The sequence below is a fragment of the Bufo gargarizans genome, chromosome 2, assembly GCF_014858855.1.
Source record: "Bufo gargarizans isolate SCDJY-AF-19 chromosome 2, ASM1485885v1, whole genome shotgun sequence".
Classification (NCBI taxonomy): domain Eukaryota; kingdom Metazoa; phylum Chordata; class Amphibia; order Anura; family Bufonidae; genus Bufo; species Bufo gargarizans.
Window position 1 is genome coordinate 513,764,832 of NC_058081.1, and position 20,833 is coordinate 513,785,664.

The 20,833-nt window shown below is 44.4% G+C and overlaps 1 protein-coding gene across 5 annotated transcripts in view; it reads right to left on the reverse strand.

The window, feature by feature from the left end:
• Positions 1–20,833, reverse strand: part of SOX5 (SRY-box transcription factor 5) — a 195,926-nt gene that overhangs the window by 92,725 nt on the left and 82,368 nt on the right. Inside the window, exon 1 of one of the 5 annotated variants that reach the window (XM_044281307.1) lies at positions 9,436–9,561. The exons of the other annotated variants lie outside the window; for them this stretch is intronic. Within the exon in view, the coding sequence (XP_044137242.1) occupies positions 9,436–9,460 (25 nt within the window). The 5' untranslated portion in view covers positions 9,461–9,561. Of the gene's footprint in view, positions 1–9,435; positions 9,562–20,833 lie in introns of those variants that run through there. 5 annotated transcript variants of the gene reach the window in all.

A 20,833-nucleotide genomic window follows, 5' to 3' on the forward strand; every position in this document is an offset into this window, starting at 1 on the left:
ACTGTCTGCTGAGCTGTGTATCTGATGCTACTTTCACACTAGTGTTTTTTGCGGATCCGTCATGGATCTGCAAAAACGCGTCTGCTACCATAATACAATCGCATGCATCCGTCATGAGCGGATCCGGTTGTATTAGGTCTTTATAGCAATGACGGATCCGTCATGAACACCATTGAAAGTCAATGGGGGACGGATCAGTTTTCTATTGTGTCAGATACATCTTGCTCCGCATCCCATGACGGAGGTTTGCTCTCCGGTGTGAGAACGTAACCAAACATCACGGACAGAAAAACGCTGCTTGCAGCGTTATTCTGTCCGCGATGGGAGCGCAACCAAATGGAACGGGATGCATTTTGGTGCATTCTGTTTCGTTCAGTTCAGTTTTGTCCCCATTGACAATGAATGGGGACAAAACTGAAGCTTTTTCTTCCGCTATTGAGATCCTACGACGGATTTTAATAGCGGAATTGAAAACGCTAATGTGATAGTAGCCTAAGCCCATCATGCGTGATACTGTCTGCTGAGCATTGTATCTAATCCTTTACTCCTAAGGGTCCATTCACACGTCCGTAGTGCATTGCGGATCCGCAATACACCCGGCCGGCACCCCCATAGAACTGCCTATTCTTGTCCGCTCTTTGTCTGTTTTTTTCTGGAGCAGCAGACGGGAAGATCAGGAGGTGCGCTCTGGAAATGCAGATGCTGTCCGCATCCATTACTGCCCCATAGAGAATGAATGGGTCCGCACCTGTTCCACAATTTGCGGAACGGATGCGGACCCATTCTACGGACGTGTGAATGGACCCTAAAGAACATAATCACACAGTGTACCATTAGTTCAAAAAATTTATAATTTATTAGTTCATCACAATCAATAATAAAAGTCAGTAGCGGGGGAATGCATGCACAATAAAGACAAAGCTCACTGGACCTATAACACCTAGGTATAATGCCATAGATGGACTGGATAAGGGCGAATACTTACCACCCCCCCTAGTGTGTCCCACTATCGGCCAGTATCCTACATAAAGTGCTTAGTGCAACAGCAATAGTCCAAATAGGACTACAGATTCAACAAAAAGGATCAATCATCACTAAATACACGCATGTAAAGTAAATGCATAATCCCAACACAAACAGTCCACTATGGAGATGTAACTCAGAGGTAAATACGGACCAGTGTAGCTCCAACCCCGACACGCATTTCGAATCTCGCCTCCTCCTCTTTATTGTACATGCATGCCGCCGCTATTGACTTTTATTGGTTGTGACAAACTAATAAAGTACTTATTTTTTTAACTATTGGTACACTGTGTGATTGTGGTCTTTATATTGGAGTGATAGATTTTCTCTAGTACACATAGCGGTGTTATCAATGTTGGGAGCCCTATTTTTTGCATTGGGGTGTGTGTATCTAATCTTGTCATATGCGATACTGTCTGCACAGCTGCTGTATTTAATCCCATGATGCGTGATACAGTCTGCTCAGCTGTATATCTAATCCTATCGGGTGGTGTGTGACTATGGATATGGCAATACTTCTGCTGGAACGGAGTATCGAATGCCCTGAGGTAGATGTGGACCTAGCCTAAGGCAGCTGTGTATCTAATCCTACCATGTGTGATACTGTCTGCTGAGCTGCTGTATCTAATCCTATCCTGTGTAACACTGTTTGCCGAGTGCCTATATCTGATCCTATCACGATTGATACTGTGGGCTGAGCCACTGTATCTAAGCCTATCATCTGTGATAAAGTCTGTTGAGCTGGGTATCTAAGCCTAGCGTGTTATACTGTCTGCTAGGCCACTGTATCTAATATCTAATTCTTTCATGTGTGATACTGTCTGCTGAGTTATGTATCAAATCCTACTGCGTGATGCTGTTTAATGAGCCACGTATCGAATTCTATCATGTGTGAGGCTGCTGAGCCGCTGTATCTAAGCCGATGTGTGATACAGCCCGTTTTGGAACGTATTTAATTATAATGTGTGATACTGTCTGCCGGGTCATGTATCTAATGCTATCATGTGTGCTACTGCTCTACTGGCCACGTATTTACGCCTATGATGTGTGATACAGCCTGCTGAGCCACGTATCTAATTCTACCATGTGTGATAGTGTGTGCTGTATACTCTCTCATATATCATCTGCTATCATCACCGATACGCGGAGCCTTTGCAGACAAATCTCCGGCTGAAACAGTTAAACCCACTTGGCTTTAGTGACCCAGCCGGTAAGTAACCAGCATTAAGAAGAAGCTCCGACATTGTTGCCTGGGGGGAGGGGGGCGTGCTGAATTTTGCAACCTCTTCCTAACAATTGCTCACATTTTTTCTTCCCCCGGAGATACATTGTACTTCAGTCCTTGCTGAACTTAGGCTTAAAATCGACAATAAAGAGGTAACGCAAGTTCTTTTCTCCCTCATATTTTCAGGAAGGGGGTAAAGCTAAATGTAAGGTCTGCAGCGCTGCGTTCAGTTATTAGAGGCCTCAGAACCGTATGCATGGCAGGAATGCAGGAACACAACTCCATTGTGAGGTGACAATCGCCTCCAGCACCACAAGAAAAGCCTTTTACTTTTAAGTCTATTGTCAGCCGAGCCGGTGACAAAGCTTTTCCCCTGCGGCTAGACAAAATACTCGCTGTAGAGCGCTCGCAGAAGAGACAGGAGGCTTGTGTCTTACTTACAGACTTAAAGATGCAGCTCTCGGGATCCGTAAGTCCTCAGAGAAAACTGCGCAATAATAGTTATGAGGGGGGGGGGGGGGGCGAATCTTCAGGATTATTGATGTAGTTACATTGCATTGTGTAAGAGGTATTCACGCACAGGAGATTTATTGCAGAAACTGAAAATCACTTCCATTCACCTCATTGCGACTGTTTCGGTGGGAAGAACATGGATTTCTGCCACCTCCATTCAGAAGAAGAGGACAGTCACAGGCAGAGGATCGGCTCAAAAACCATTGAGCACATTGTGAACGGGGAACGAACGATCGTAATGATGATTGTTCGTCCTCCTTTCACTTAGCATCGGGCCGATCAACTTGTATCGGTTATTAGGGGTATGACACAGTGTTCCTGATTAAAGGCCCTATATTACATTGCCCAATGTTTGTGCTGATGGATGAGAGCACATGCATCGGCGCTCGTTTGTACCAGCCTGATCACAAAGAAGGTGGAAGGAACGATCGCTACCGCAGCCGTTCCTCCTTTATTCTGCTCTTTTCATTGTCAGCAGCACATTCCTGACTACACAGGGCGACGTACTGCTGATAATCGGGCGTTCTGAACAATGCTCACTTTATAGCCCGGGACCAATCTTCAACTTGTAGGTACAGCGACATATTTATTGATGTCACATTATCATTATTGTTTATTGGCTATTATATTGACCCTGGCTACACGTTTTGTCCATATTTGGGACGTAGTAAGTTATTAGTCTGGGCTTGGTTAGATCTTTTCCTGCACTAAGTCTATTGCATACAATTTTTATGTTTTTGTGTTTTTCCCTAATAAAAGTTAATTCATTTTTTCATTTTTGAATGTGCAGCCTTTGTGCATGATGTTTGTCAATGTCATTACTGCCCATATGTTTAATGTCTGTATTCTTCTATAGAAATAAAGGGCCTCAGAAGATTCCATCCACAGACACAAGGATCGTCATTCTTAAAGGGATTTGCCACAGATTTGTACCTACGACACTGGCTGACCTGTTCCATGTGCGCTTGTCAGCTGAAGACATCTGTGTTGGCCCAATGTTCATATGTGTCCTAATTGTTGAGAAAAATTGTGTTTTATTATATGTAACTGAGCCTCTAGGAGCAACGGGGGCGTTGCCGTTACACCTAGAGGCTCTGCTGTCTCTGCAATTGCAGCATCCTCTGCACTTTGATTAACAGGGCCATGCTATGTAAATGTGATCAAGACACTTGGCCCTGTCAATCAAAGCACAGAGGGCACTACAGTTGCAGAGAGAGCAGAGCCTCTGGGTGTAGTGGTAATGCCCCCGTTGCTCCTAGAGGCTCATTTACACATATTAAAACATCATTTTTCTCAGCAGCGCGGGCACATGTGAACATAAAACCGACACAGATACCTTCAGCCGCACATGCAACAGGTCAGCCAGTTTCATAGGTACAAATCTCCTAACGGATGCATTTTAAGATCTCTGATTTCTGTTAGTACCAGATGCTGAAAACCTACCCTGACAGAAAACTTCACTAAGCTGAGAGTTTGTTCCATTGTATCAGTGCATGCACTTATAAACCAATCAGCACAAACCTCTCGCCTGTCCTGTACACCAATCAGTTACAATGTATCAGTGCCGGTTACATGAATCAGTCTGGAGTCTAGGGTCGACGTGACTCGCTGATTTTCGAGGACAGGGTACAACTGTATCCAAACCTCAGAGTGAGAAGTATTAGGTCACAATGGGATTTTTTTTCTTCCATATGTCTCCATTCACTGACATTTTCACGTAAGCAGAGATCTTGAAAATGGGGAGGAGTTGAAACACAAGGTATATTAGAAACCTGCAGCAGAAGTTGATCATTGGGGATGGACGGGGTATTCGGGAGTCTCGGTGCCCTGCATTTGCATGAATCATGTGATCTGACAGGTGACAGTAGATTAGGTTTATACTGTATAATACCGCCATATCGTGTAATGGTGGATAGCATGAAGGGGTTCCTGTGCATCGCCATGCTCTTAGCGGCCCCCGGCCGGACGCCTAGCTCCTCCTTTAGACACAAATAACAATGAGTCAGGCGTGAGCAGCCAATCTGGGGGATACTGCGCAGAATGGCGCAGCGCCACATTTATCAGAGATTTCTCTCCATGGCTGAACAATAAGAGCCTCAATTTGGAAAGCACTTATGTCGCTTGCTGGAAGCCGCTCTCTAACTTCTTGGTATAATAATCTTGGCAATAACACTGCAGTAAGCAGTTCAGCCTCAGTCTATCAGCCTCGATACCGGTTACAAGAACCACGTAGCCAGGATGATGCAGAGAGGGGCAGTATGATTCAGGAGAGAGGGACCTAACTAGTGATTAAGGAGCCACGGATTGCATTTCCAGTCCGATGTTTTACTGAAGAACTATGACATGGAGCAAACAGATTTCAGCCAATGGACATAATGCACACTGCTGGATTAAACTCCATATCTACCTTTGCAATCACATTTTGTTTATTGGCTCAATGCCTCTAAAATAAAGCCTGAAGAAACTTTGTAACAGGGTTTAATGAAATATTTCCAATTGCTATGTTTCTACAGCTCCTATACAGATCTATGAGTGTCCATGGTAACAGACAACAAACAAACCTTGTGTAGTCTGACCCTGCACTCAGATGTGCCCCCTACTTCATAATAGTGTACATTTGGTCGGTTAGCAAGAAGTAAAGAACAGACAGGAGGGAATCTGACAGCAGGATTTGACTACACAGGGTTTGTTTGTTGTCTGTTACCACGGAGACACATAGGCCTGTATAGGGACTGTAGAAACAAAACTACTGTATATTTCTAACAATGGCCTATTGATATTGTGCTTTATTTCTTATTTTGGATGTCCTGGGATGTAAAAAACAAACAAACAAAATTTGGTTGTAAAGGTGGATAGCCTTTGAATAAACAGAGAAATGATACTGGAGAACGCACAAGGAAATAGGGGGTCGAGAGGCAGAGGGATGACACCTGAGCCATCATGGGCAGAGCAAGGGTCTGGGTATAGTCATAGGACTCCATTGTCAGCAGGTACAGAGACAAAAACTAATACAGAGGAGCCGCTGAATAGAAAGGAGATGGACAGAGACATATGGAGAGAGAATGGACTCAGAGACAGGGGAGGGGGTGTCATGTGAAGAATTAAGATGTAACTGGAGTAAACCGAGGATCTGCATGTGCTCCACAAGTCAACAGGGGGAACGCAAAACCGGCAGCCCTTCTTATGCAATCTATTACTCCCGGTTATCAGCGATTTGAGGGACAGGTAATAGAATCTATTGCTCCCTGTTATCAGCCATTAGAGGCTGAGCTAAATACAGTCTACTGCTCCCTGGTATCAGCCATTAGAGGCTGAGCTGAATACAGTCTACTGCTCCCTGGTATCAGCCATTAGAGGCCGTGCTGAATACAGTCTACTGCTCCGTTATCAGCCATTAGAGGCTGAGCTGAATACAGTCTACTGCTCCGTTATCAGCCATTAGAGGCTGAGCTGAATACAGTCTACTGCTCCCTGTTATCAGTCATTAGAATCTAAGCTGAATACAGTCTACTGCTCCCTGGTATCAGCCATTAGAAGCTGAGCTGAATACAGTCTACTGCTCCCTGGTATCAGCCATTACAGGCCGAGACAGGCTGAGCTGAATACAGTCTACTGCTCCCTGTTATCAGCCATTACAGGCCGAGACAGGCTGAGCTGAATACAGTCTACTGCTCCCTGTTATCAGCCATTACAGGCCGAGACAGGCTGAGCTGAATACAGTCTACTGCTCCCTGGTATCAGCCATTACAGGCCGAGACAGGCTGAGCTGAATACAGTCTACTGCTCCCTGTTATCAGCCATTACAGGCCGAGACAGGCTGAGCTGAATACAGTCTACTGCTCCCTGATATCAGCCATTACAGGCCGAGACAGGCTGAGCTGAATACAGTCTACTGCTCCCTGGTATCAGCCATTACAGGCCGAGACAGGCTGAGCTGAATACAGTCTACTGCTCCCTGTTATCAGCCATTACAGGCCGAGAGAGGCTGAGCTGAATACAGTCTACTGCTCCCTGTTATCAGCCATTACAGGCCGAGAGAGGCTGAGCTGAATACAGTCTACTGCTCCCTGGTATCAGCCATTACAGGCCGAGAGAGGCTGAGCTGAATACAGTCTACTGCTCCCTGGTATCAGCCATTACAGGCCGAGACAGGCTGAGCTGAATACAGTCTACTGCTCCCTGGTATCAGCCATTACAGGCCGAGACAGGCTGAGCTGAATACAGTCTACTGCTCCCTGTTATCAGCCATTACAGGCCGAGAGAGGCTGAGCTGAATACAGTCTACTGCTCCCTGATATCAGCCATTACAGGCCGAGACAGGCTGAGCTGAATACAGTCTACTGCTCCCTGGTATCAGCCATTACAGGCCGAGAGAGGCTGAGCTGAATACAGTCTACTGCTCCCTGATATCAGCCATTACAGGCCGAGACAGGCTGAGCTGAATACAGTCTACTGCTCCCTGGTATCAGCCATTACAGGCCGAGAGAGGCTGAGCTGAATACAGTCTACTGCTCCCTGATATCAGCCATTACAGGCCGAGACAGGCTGAGCTGAATACAGTCTACTGCTCCCTGATATCAGCCATTACAGGCCGAGACAGGCTGAGCTGAATACAGTCTACTGCTCCCTGATATCAGCCATTACAGGCCGAGACAGGCTGAGCTGAATACAGTCTACTGCTCCCTGATATCAGCCATTACAGGCCGAGACAGGCTGAGCTGAATACAGTCTACTGCTCCCTGGTATCAGCCATTACAGGCCGAGACAGGCTGAGCTGAATACAGTCTACTGCTCCCTGTTATCAGCCATTACAGGCCGAGAGAGGCTGAGCTGAATACAGTCTACTGCTCCCTGATATCAGCCATTACAGGCCGAGACAGGCTGAGCTGAATACAGTCTACTGCTCCCTGTTATCAGTCATTTCATGTTGGGGGGGCTGTAGTTCTCAGCAATGGGATGAATGCAGAAAGCGCAGAATCCTCTCTGCCCCCCTATGATTATGGCTCCAGGGCTGAGAACCTCCAGAGCCATTTACATCCATCCGGTTGACTGATTTCAGTCTGTCTCCTTATAACGCTGCCGCATTATTATAAGCTCCAGCAGTTAGGCTGAGTGGCCCTTTAAGCATTTCTATTTGGCTTGAATCAGGCAGCATTCTGGCACTACAGGGGTTAACTCCACTGTGTATTTATATGGCAGATCTGCCCATTTCACCCAAGTTTCTGCTCTTCACATATGCTTCCTCGCATCAGTGCCGATGGCAATGCCCACTGGTGAACGGTTTGTCCAGCACAGCCAAGTATTGTTAAAATGACACACTGGCTCCCTCACTCCCCTATCGGCCCCCGCACTCTCCTCCATGTGCCAAATTCTCCTAAGACTGATTCCTTCATCTGGAACAATGCGACCTGGAAAGACGTGCCAACTTTCTGCCATAGTCAAACAAACCTGGCACACAACAAAGCAGCTCCACTCTCCACAGTGCGGGCAGCGGATGCCGGGGAATAAAAAGCATTTTCCCATTGAGGAACTGTGACAGCTTTTAATGTGATGAAATCCCTTAGACACAGAGATAACGTCCCTTTAAACGCTCCTAGGCCAAAGGCATCCACGAGACGAAGTGACAGCGAAATATGATGATTGGTTTATCATATTCTACCTGAACGCAACAAGGCAAAATGCAGAAATAGCCACAAATCATTTAAAAGTGAAAAATGTCCATTAATGAGGAGATGAACCGGGCATATGGAGGTGGTAACATCCCACAATATAGAATATCATACAGGACCAGCAATCAGATGAAAGGAGCAGGTCTGATAAATAATACTAATAACCACAATATAGCATAACATCTACCGTAATAAAACAATACCCTCCAGGTAATCAAAAAGTATCCTCAATAATATGATAATATCCCTCGTAATATCATAATATACCCTGATAATAAGACTGCTCATAATATATCTCCCCACAATAATATCCCCCATAATAAAACAACATCTCCCCATATCACAAGATCCCCCCTTAATAACACTATGTGGCACTTGTCTGGAAGATGAGCTGCACTCCATAACAGTCATATAGGAACACTATAGATAAATGGAAATATCCTCTCGAAAAGCAGTTAAATGCCTGTGTTGGCAGCTGCCTCACACAGGGTCACAAATAATCCTTTCCCGTGACAGCTGTCACCCTTAAATCACCCCCATGTGGCTTCCAACAGCCTCAACATCCTCAAATGGTTTAGAGTTTAGTATCAGATACAGTAACCTAATGAATTTAGGGGATGAACTAGGAGAATTCATACTGACAGAAGATATACGGCATCTATCTATCTATCTCTTATCTATCTATCCATTTATTATCTATCTCTCTATCTAATATATATCTATCCATCGAATATCTATCAATTATCTATCTATCCGTCAAATATCTATTGCGTATCTATCTATCTCATATCTATCTATCCATCCATCTAATATCTCTCTAGCTCCCCATGCACATATGGAGCAGAGTTTCCCAGCCCAGTGGCCACGTCGGTATTCCTGCCAAGAATCTGCTCGCTGTGCTCCTGCCTCTCCGGCTCACATTTCCCATGACACAAGCAGCACAGTGAATCCCACTATATACGGCGTAACAACAACAATACTGTATACACAGAAGTCTTTGCTTACTGTCTGGAGGGCAGAACAAGGACATGGGTAGAGAAGGTAGAGATCTTTACTGGTGCAGGAAGCAGCCCACGCTGGTGGTGGTGGTGACAGCGGTGGTGGTAGTAGTGCTGGCCTTCTCCTCTTGTCCTCTGACATTCCTGCAACTTTGCCTAGTTGGGTTGACAATGTGCGCCTGTCAGCAGGAAGAGGAGAGCATGGCTGATGATGGGAAGGGGGAGGGTAGTCACCAGGGTGAGGGGGGGCATAAGCCTATCTCCTGCTCTGTTGCTGCCACTGGTCATATCATGTCCCTGTGCAGCTGAGCAGCCCATGTCCTTAATTGTTACAGCCCTTTTTTAACCCTATGACAGCTGTCCCCCGTTCCCCTGCCCCCCTGCTCTCCAACAGGTGCTACTGCCCTGTGAACAATGGCCGGGGCTCCTAATCCGGCAACAGCGACAAGTGAAAGGGAGCAACAAATGGCGTGACATCGCCGCTCCCCGGGACAAGACTTATTATTCGTCTTTACCAGCCCTCTCCGACAATTATTTGTGTGGCAGAACCGATACCGCTCGGCACTGCTTCCATGCCACCAAAACAATCAGATAATAAAAATGGCATTCTATTAAATCTTCTGTAAAATGTATAATTGGCCAATTGAGCGATGAACTCATGTCACAATTTATCAAACCAATATCTCGTTGTATCTGATGGTTTATGGTGCAACCTATACGTCAATGGAGTCACGAGTACAAGGGGTGTATGGCTGAAGGGTCCTTCTACAGCAGGTAAGGGTACCCTCGCACTGCATACAGTGGCATCCGTCACCCACAGGCTATTGTTGTAAAATATACTAAATTCATGGTATATTGTACAGTTTTTCTACTGGACACTACTATATGGACAGCAAAACAAAAAGTATATGACATATGCTAGCCGGATGGAGGCCAAAAGGACGCATTCGTCCCTGAGGGTGACTGGCGGCCTATGGGTACGTTTTGCATTTTCACTGTGCATACGCCAAGCGGACAAGGCAAAACGTAGTGTGCAAGTAGCCTAATGGTATACGGTGGAGGACTAGAATTTCCTACTCGTCCCCAAATAATGTCCACAGGTCACTATAAGAAAAGACCCCAGGGGCCAGTTTACAGCCACAGATGGAAAACTGCACAGTGAAGAAGAGGGGAAAATAAAGAACAGAGAGGGACATTGTTTAAACAATTGTGCAACATTCCTAGGAGCTCGCAAACAAGTGCGAAGAGCAGAACAAATGGCAGCAGCTCCGCGCTTAACCCCTTCACAGCCAGGCTGACCTCTGAACCTCCCAGCAAGGAACAGGAGGGGAGGTCACGTGCAGCAATGAGGTGACAACGACCCCTCTCTAGTAGCTATAGCCTGTAATATTATTACGCTCCAGAAATACATCCAGGCCCCTCTTGAATTCCTTTATTGAACTCACCATCACCACCTCCTCAGGCAGAGCTCCATAGTCTCACTGCTCTTACCGTAAAGAATCCTCTTCTATGTTTGTGTACAAACCCTCTTTCCTCCAGACGCAGAGGATGTCCCCTCGTCACAGTCACCGTCCTGGGGATAAATAGATGAGGGGAAAGATCTCTGTACTGACCCCTGATATATTTCTCGTTCCTTTTTCTTCATTGACTTAAGTATAAAGAGCCATCATTATGAGAGGCCACATTCCCTGGTAGGGCATGTTCACATGCAGCAAAAATTTCGGGGAATGTCCAAATCATTTCAATGAGGCGTGCATGCACAAGCAAAGAACTTCATTCAGGTGTATAGCAGATTTCAGCTGCAGAAATTTCTGCAACAAGTCTGCCCCCTGTGAACATACCCATACTGGCACCCAGGTCTAAGATGGCAAAACAGTGCAGTTTCTTCCCATTCAGGATGATGGCGCTGGTGCTGCTTTGAAAGTTTATAACGAGGGGAAAACACCAATAACGCACAATGACAGAGTGAAGGCCATCAGCTCCAGGAAAGGAAGCACACAGGACGAAGACGTCTTCTGATCACAAGCAGCACTCTTATTACTCAAGGCACCCAGTACTAATGATACTACAAGTGCTAAAGGTACTCGCATCACTAGCCCTTTAATAGTAAAGATAATCCCAGGACTAGCATTGCTTCTAATGCTATAGGTTCTCACATCACCAGTGATATATCACCAATATATTAAAGGTAACCCCAGTGATATTTCCAAGAATAGAGAGACTCTTCTTGCTAGTAATACTCCTATCAATACAGCACCACTTCATTCAATACGCTCCTATCAGAAGCGTTACCAGAGCAGCAGTACTTTTATCAGTAGTAGTACCCAAATCAAATGAAGCAATTTCATCAGTAGTAGCATACGTATAACTACTACTCCCATCATTACTAGTATTAAATACACTCAAATTGCTCTAAAAAAAAGCACTGTGACTATAGGTATTCCCATCAATATCAGTACTCCTATCATTAGAGATATTAGCATCCACAGTAGTACTCCCATCACCAGAGGTATTCCCATCAATATCAGTAGGACGTCCCATCACCAGAGGTATTCCCATCAAAGTCAGAACTCCTATCACAAGAGGCACTCTCATCAATGTCAGTACTCTTACTACAAGAGGCATTCCTATCAATACTCCTAGCACAAGATGTATTCCCGTGAATATCAGTACTTCACTCAGAAGAGATATTCCCACCAACAGCAGTATTCCTATAACAGGAGCTATTCCTATAAATATCAGTGCTCAATAACAGTACTCCCATCACAAGTAGTACTCCCTTTAAGAGCAATAGTTCTATTACAGGAGCTATTCCTATCAATATCAGTAATCCTATCACAAGAGATATTCCTATAAACAACACCAAAGGTACTCCTATCAAAAGTAGTACTCCAATTGCAATTCCCATCAATATTATCATTATTTATTATTACAGCGCCGTTCATTCCATAGCGCTGTACATATGAAAAGGGGTATACATACATAATACAGACAAGTGCTCTAAGCATGAACAAGACAAGTTACAGATTGGTACAGAAGGAGAGAGGGCCCTGCCGTGAGGGCTTATAATCTATGAATATCAGTACCCCTATGACAAGGGTATTCCCATTAAAATTAGTAGTAGTAGTATTCAACTCAACAGCAGAAGTTCTATAACAAGATCTATTCCCACCAACAGCAGTCATCTTGTCACAAGAGTTATTCCCATCTGTATTAGTACTCCTATTACAAGATATATTCCCATCAACAGCAGAACTCTCATCACAAGGAGCATTCCCATCTGTCACAAGAGGTTTTCCCATCAATCTCAGTACTCCTATCACTAGAGGTATTTCCACCAACATCGGTACTTTCATCAACAGCAGTAGTCCCATTACAAGAGATATTCCCACCAACATAAGTACTCCTATCACTAGAGGTTTTCCATCAACATCGGTACTCCTATCACTAGAGGTACTCACATCAACAGCAGTACTCCTATCACAAGAGGTACTCACATCAACAGCAGTACTATCACCAGAGGTATTTCCATCAACCTCAGTACTCCTATCACAAGAGGTACCCACATTAACAGTAGCACCCCCATCAAAAGGATGCTTCAGTTTCTGGAGGCACTCATCAGTAGTGGTAGTTAATGACCAGAGGCACTCGCTCCATTTTTACTTTGCGCCTTCATTTTCAGATCCAGAACTGTAAATTCTTCATTGATTATCACTAATTATTTGCAGTGATCACAGGAGGATTTATGATTAGTAAATGGACTGAATTTGCCCGGATCAATAAGACACAGAGCTGGAAGCCAATAAAAGTCAGCGCCAGGTTAATCCATTTATAACCATTAAAATAATGAGTCAATAAGTATCAGTGCGTCAGTGAGATCACAATCCATGTGGCCCCAGGGAGGGCGATGTCCAGGACCCCCACAAATATCACTAGGCGGGCGGTATATTATAATATAATTATGAAGAAGTCCTAGCAGATACTGGGACATGGAAGAAAAAGAGGAAAATCTCTGAAATCGAGACTAAAAATATAATGCAATAATGTCACAAAATAATAATGTATAATGTAACAATCTACCGTTGTAATAGTGTAATAATATAATACTGTATAATGTAAAAAATTATGCATCAATGTAGTAATGTGTAATGTAATGCTGTATAATGCGACAATGTAATATAATAAGTAACGTGTTAGGTAACAATGTAATAAAAGAATGTCACAATGTAAATATAAAAGCTAACAATGTACTAATATGTAACAACAATATAATGTAATAATATGTAATGTAACACTGTATAATGTAACAATGTAATCTGTAATGTAACACTGTATAATGTAACAATATAATATCACAAAGTAACAATGTAATAATGTAACAATGTGTTAGGTAACAACGTAATATGTAATAATATAATGTAACAATATAATATCACACCAAAGTAACAATGTAATAATGTAAATATAAAATGTAACAATGTACTAATATAATGTAACAATATGTAAGGTAACAATGTAACAATATGTAAGGTAACAATGTCCTTATAATGTAACAATGTTACAATGTCATAACAATCATAATGTAATAATGTGTAACAATAATAAAACAAGGTAAAAATGTATAAGGTAATCCTGTAACAATGTTATAATGTAACAAGGTATAATATAATAATAATGTAGCAACAAAATGTAATAATGAGTAATGTAGTAATAAGCAATGTAACACTAATACAGGAGCAGTATAACAATGTAATAAAGTATAATGCGGTGACGCGGCATACTGTCCTGTAATATGTTCCCATCCGCTCATAAAGGCGACCACGTTTTTTCTGTCGGATTCTCTGTCCTAGCTCTGCACAGCTCACAGGCTAAACAGCCGTAATACGGAGGTGAGCATAGGGCCTAGATGTTATCACTAGTAGCACCAGAAGTTTATTAAAATGCTGCGGTTATCTCCAAGAAAACAAGAAAGTTCTAAAGATCATGTCTGCGAGAAAAGAATACTTCTATAATAATAATCCCACAAATGCTTCTCCTAATAAATACTATTATTATAGTTCTAGTCTGAGCTCTAAAGTATTAAAGTCATTGAATAGAGATTTCTTTCTTCTAACAGTCTAGTATGTAATGTACTGAGAAGGGCCCGGCTTGTGGGGATGTGGAGTCTGAAGGGTTTTTCGTTTTTTAATTTTGGAATGAAAAAGAAATATCTAGAAAATCTATAAATGAAAGCAATGAATTAGTTGAGGCATTGCTCACATTTCCTCGCGCGGCGCTATTCTTGCCAACGATGAGGCTCCGTTGGACCTCTATAGTCAGTGGAGCCTGTTGGGGGCCACTACACGACATCCTGGCTTCTGTTATCATCACATCGGATTTGCCAATAAGGGTGATCATTCTTTATTCCCCATTGATACAAAGATTCCCAAGGACGTGCCTGATGTGTAAGGATTTGGCTGATAAATGGGTGGAGCGGTTGTGCAGACTGAAGAAGTCACCGGCACACTTTCACTTTCATTTTGCAGAGAAATGTATTAAAATATTTTTTTCATTGGCCAGTTCTGCATGTTGTGCGGTGTCACACCAGGGAAGCGACGATATCCCCACACGACCCCCGGGGGTTCCGGCCATCCTCTCGCCCATTCGCTCCTTGTTTGCAGCAGCGACTCCGGGTCCACTTTGCCGTTATTTGTGTAGCTGTTAGACATTTTGTCAGGGAGGGAGCTGCCAGTTTTGTACAACAAAAGCTTTACTGTCACTGAGCCAGTCCCAGACATGGTGGAAGGGAGCCGACAGGAAAAGGACTGGCTCCAGCGCTCGGCCCCAGCCGAATACAGTCACTACATTGACTCAAGTTGGCAGCGGGACGCAGTGTTGCTGGCTCTGAGCTGTGAACAAGGGTCGGGGCTGAATAACCAATTATACCAGCGCTGACTGAGTTTAGACAAGGTTTGCAAACTGTTCTAAGAGGCCGGCACACAAGCGAAACAAGTGGAGTAACGTGTCACGTCAGGCCGCCGTCCATGTTCCTCTGCGCACTCTACTTCAGGATAACCCCTGACATTTACATAGGGATCACATATATGAGTAAATGTGTGCCATTTAGGGTACGGCTACGTGGTGCAGGGCCATCGCGTGGTAGCGGTGATCCCATAGAAATGAATGGGATCACAGAGTCACTCACATTTTTGTTGTGACCCTGACGCGAGAGTCGCAAAAAATCCAGCAGTGTTGTTTTTTTTTGTAACTCGCATGTTGGGGTCGCGGCGCACATACGTTTTCAGACTGCGATGTAATTCATTTCTATTGGATCACCGCTACACTGTGATCCTGGCCACGACTAGTGTCAACATGTAGTCGTAGCCTAAACATTGTGATTACAGCTTACTTACCAAGGGAGATGCCAGATTATAAATGGGGGGATGCCGCACATCTATGGCCCCTGTGTGTTTACAACATGCTGACCATGTCCCTCCACTAGGCAGGTGCATGTAATAGAAGCCCAAATCCTGCCTATACTGCCATATAGCAAATATATGTGTTACATATGGTCCATTTATCAAACTGGTGTAAAGGAAACCTGGCTTAGTTGCCCCTAGCAACCAATCAGATTTCACCTTTCATTTTCCAAAAGAGCAGTCAAAAATGAAAGGAGGAATCTGATTGGTTCCTATGGGCAACTAAGCAAAGTTTCCTTTACACCAGTTTGATAAATGACCCCATATATATATATATAATATATTTAATGTATATGGGTATTAACAGAGAGCAGGAAGCCTGGTGCTGCTGGTATTTCCATATTTTATGTAAATATATTCGGTCTATATGCATTACATCTCATATATACACACATTTCGTAACATTTTATGTATTACTTATATATATATATATATATTAGGGTGCTGGAGAAATTTCAATCAGTTCCATTCATCTGAATGGGGTCGTTTTGGTGGGAGGCACAAGTGCCATTAATATGAATAGAACTAATTTTCATTCGCAAAAAGTTGCATGTAAAGACACTATTATACGTGATATGTGTGTATTATACATGGTAGACGTATCATATTGAATGTACGCATATATACATATATATATATATATATAGTCTGTATGTGTTACATGTTATGTCTAACATTTAGTATACATCTATTATATACGGCCCATACGTATCATGTTTAATGTATATGTATTATATATGGTCCATGTGTACGTATTACTGTGTATACAGCTTGTGTTATATGTATGTATACAGTATATATTTCTATATCTATCTATATTATTAGTATAGTATTTAGCATTACTATATATATTTATTTGGACTAAATAGAAAGCACATTTTATACCCGCTGCCGTGCTGGGACTTCTAGCTATGACTGAGCCTATAGCGGGGAATAGGCGGTCACCGCCGCTTTAGTATCATGCATGCTATATGGTGTATTTGTATTATATATGGTCTATATGTATTACGTTTCATGTATATATTATAGAACGGTTCTATGTATGATATATGTATAATATGTGGTCTACCTGTATTATACACAGTAATATATGCATTATTGTATGATATATGTGCTACACATGTGTACAGTCTATGTATTACAGCTCATACGTATTATATATGGTGTCCACATGTATCATGTTTAATGTATATGTATTATACACAGCTTTAGATTTATTCTATACATTTCCTGTATATGTCGTCTATACGATGCATATCTGTATGTATACGGTTCCGCTTTCCACTGATGTTTACTTTCCTTCGCTGGGAATTACGCAGCCTCTTGATGTAGACAAATGAACGGGTAATGGCTGAAATCTATAGGAGACGAGAAATATTTGGAATTCTGACTGCAAGATGCAGAAAGCTCTTAAGCCTTTAAGGTGAGTGCAGGGAACAGAGGCCTTTTGTTATCAGCTGCTATTTCCATGTGTTTCTATGGCAGCTCTCACTTTCTCTTACAAGCTAATTTCCAAGAAAACGTGCGCAGTCGGGGCCAAATCCCACTGTTTACCCAGTGTCCAATGTCTCACACCCAGGCCGCCGCCGCTGCTGCTCGTGTGGTCGACATTTACATTGCAGAAGGGAAACCAGTCATATTACATTGTACCGAGTAAGTAGTGACAGATGGAAAGCATACAGTGCAGCGTTATCTCCAGGTACAATCTCCGCCGGCCAGACTACAGCCCCATGGGGTTTAGGTATACAGTACACAGCTTAGACAAGGGGCGGGAGGCTGCATGTACCATGAGGTGACCGCAAGCAGAGGTCCAAGGCTCCAGGCTGTGAGAGGGGCAATATGAAGGAAATGTACACAGACCAGGTCAATGGTGCATTGTGGAATTTATACAACAGGCGACAATTCTCCACGTGGCACCATGCAAGTCTCACTGGCCTTAATGGCTTCCATTTTAAAGGGGACCTATCTTTACATCTAGTAATCAGGGTCGGACTGGCCATAAACTCTATAGGGAAACTTCCCGGTGGGCCCATACCCAGGGGGTCTCTCAAGCCTTCCTCTCTGCTGCTGACCAGGTACATAATGATCTCTCAGAGGCAACTAATGCTGTGAGAATCAGGTACTCATTTAGCGCTCATGCACGCGAACGTGTGGTGCCCGTGCCGTGTGGCCTGCGCTGGGGGATGCAGACCCATTTACCTTGAATGTACCCGCGATCTGTCGCACCGGAAAAAAAAATAGAGCATGTTCTATTTTTTTGCAGTGCAGGGGCTCGGATTGAAGTGCCACGGAAGTGCTCTGTTGCGATTCCGTGGTCTGTCGCTAAGTATTTTCCGGATTGAAACGGTGTGCAAATAGCAGATCCTGGTATATTGCGGACCCGCTGTTTGCAGGCTGCAACATGGGCATGGCCAGCACACATTCGTGTGCATGAGCCCTTATCCGTCCAACGACCGCACAGGCCTACCTGAACTGAAACCTCCTAAGCCCCCTGCTCCATATGATCATACTATGAAATTTTGGGTCCACATCCGATCCACATTTTTTGCGGATTGAATGTGGACCCATTCATTTCAATGGTGCCGCAGAAGACTCATATGTCTGTTCTGTGACCTTGAAAAAAAAAAAGAACATGTCCTATTTTTGCTGATCATTTTGCGTGCTGATCCGCAAAATGCAGAACACGCATGGCTGGTATCGGTGTTTAGCAGATCTGCAATTTGCATGTAACTGGGCCCTTAATCAGAGACAACTGGAGGAGGACAGACCATGGCAGCTAGTGACGGCCACCACAGAGGGACAGCTTTTGGGATAGTATATTGTGAAGCACTGTGGTATATGGTTCTGCTGGGGACGGTATTTTGCACCACTGTATTGCTGGCCCCGCCTACTTGTGCTGCCCCGCCTTCTGTCAATTTGGACCCGCCTACAACATGGGGCCAATTTTATTTTTATTTTTTCCAGGGCCACTTTTAGTTCCCAGTTTGCCCCAGAGTATCAAGATAAACTGTATCGTCCCCTACTATAGGACAGTATAGTGACATCCCTGGAGTATCACCTATGGGATAGTATAGTGATACATTGTAGCAATGTTTCCTATACAGTTCCTAGGGAATCCCAGCTGATTATTTTTTACGAATTTCCTATAGAGGAATCACCAGTGCTAAATACTGATACAGCATAGTATAGTACAGTATAATATACATAGGGCAGGTGTCAGTCAGTCAGACAGGTGGCGGTATCACAAAGGTGAGAGGAGGTGTCACCCAAGTGGGAGGCTGTGTTAGGCAGGTGGCAGGGAGGCAGGTGGGAAACAATGTCAGGTAGGTAGAAGGTGGCATCAGGCAGATGGGAGACTGTCATTCAGATGTGAGCCAGTCAGAAGTCAGGCAGGTGGGAGGCTAAGTCAGGCAGGTGGGAGGCTAAGTCAGGCAGGTGGGAGGCTAAGTCAGGCAGGTGGGAGGCTAAGTCAGGCAGGTGGGAGGCTAAGTCAGGAAGGTGGGTAACTAAGTCAGGTAAGTGGGAGGCTAAGTCAGGTAAGCGAGAGGATAAGTCAGGCAGGTGGCAAGCCGCATCAGGCAGGTGGGAGGTTTGTCAGGCATGTGGGAGGCAGACTCATGCAGGTGGGAGGCTGCGTCAGGCAGGTGTCAGGCTGCGTCAGGCAGGTGTCAGGCTGCCTCAGGCAGGTGGGAGGCTAAGTCAGGAAGGTGGGAGGCTAAGTCAGGTAAGAGGGAGGATAAGTCAGGTAAGCGAGAGGATAAGTCAGGTAAGCGAGAGGATAAGTCAGGTAAGCGAGAGGATAAGTCAGGCAGGTGGGAGGCTACGTCAGGCATGTGGGAGGCTACGTCAGGCATGTGGGAGGCTGCGTCAGGAGGGTGGGAGGCTGCGTCAGGCGGGTGGCAGGCTGCGTCAGGCAGGGTGGCAGGCTGCGTCAGGCAGGTGGCAGGCTGCGTCAGGCAGGTGGCAGGCTGCGTCAGCCAGGTGGCAGGCTGCGTCAGGCAGGTGGCAGGCTGCGTCAGGCAGGTGGCAGGCTGCGTCAGGCAGGTGGAGTCAGTGTCAGACAGGTGGGAGGTGATGTCAGTCAGTTTGCCCCAGTCGTCCTATCTATCCTCACTATTACCTCGGGATTAACGTTTATCTCTAATCTCTGTCCTGGCCAAATGTCGGTGATTCTAAAATCTGGGGGCCTCTTAATCTCCACGTCATAACTGTGCTGTCACTAGCAGAAAAATGTGAAGTTACTGTACATGCCACATGCATTGTATATAACTGCGGTGGATGGCATGTCCCCAGATTCTGTCCCAAACCCCATAATCCTGCATAATGACAGGGAATGCTGAGAATGTCCCCAGCATCACAGGGTAAAGTGATGTCCTCCAGCAAATCACCTATGGCCATTACTGACCTCTATACGGTCGCAGCTTCAAACACCCATGCTTTTTAATGATCTATCCCATCATTAGTAGCCACTGACACTCTGATCTGCAGACCCCACTATATAGCGATCATGATCCTGAGCTACCTGGTTCATGAACAGAATGCCAGAACTAAAGTGAAGACTGACATAAGCAGGAGGAAAGAAAGAGCTGGAGGAGTAGAACTCCATTTACCTAACATTCAGAGTCTGTATAAAGCTGGGTGACAACCCTGAGTCAGCAGAACTGTAAGACTCCAACCCTAGGAGACCTCCAAGTGTCATGCACACATTTTTAGGCCAACTGGAGCACTTTCTATTCGAGTAGAATTGATTCAGACCTGACCTGAATTGGTTGACTGAATCAAATTCCAATAGTTGGAAAAAAACTGCAAGTAAAACACACACACTGCATTTTTTTCAAGTATGGAACGGGATAAAACTATCAGAAAAGCAGGGAGAATGCTGCCATTAAAAAATGCCAGTGAAAAACACCTCTACAAAATAACTCCTGTTTGTCCTGAGTTGAATAT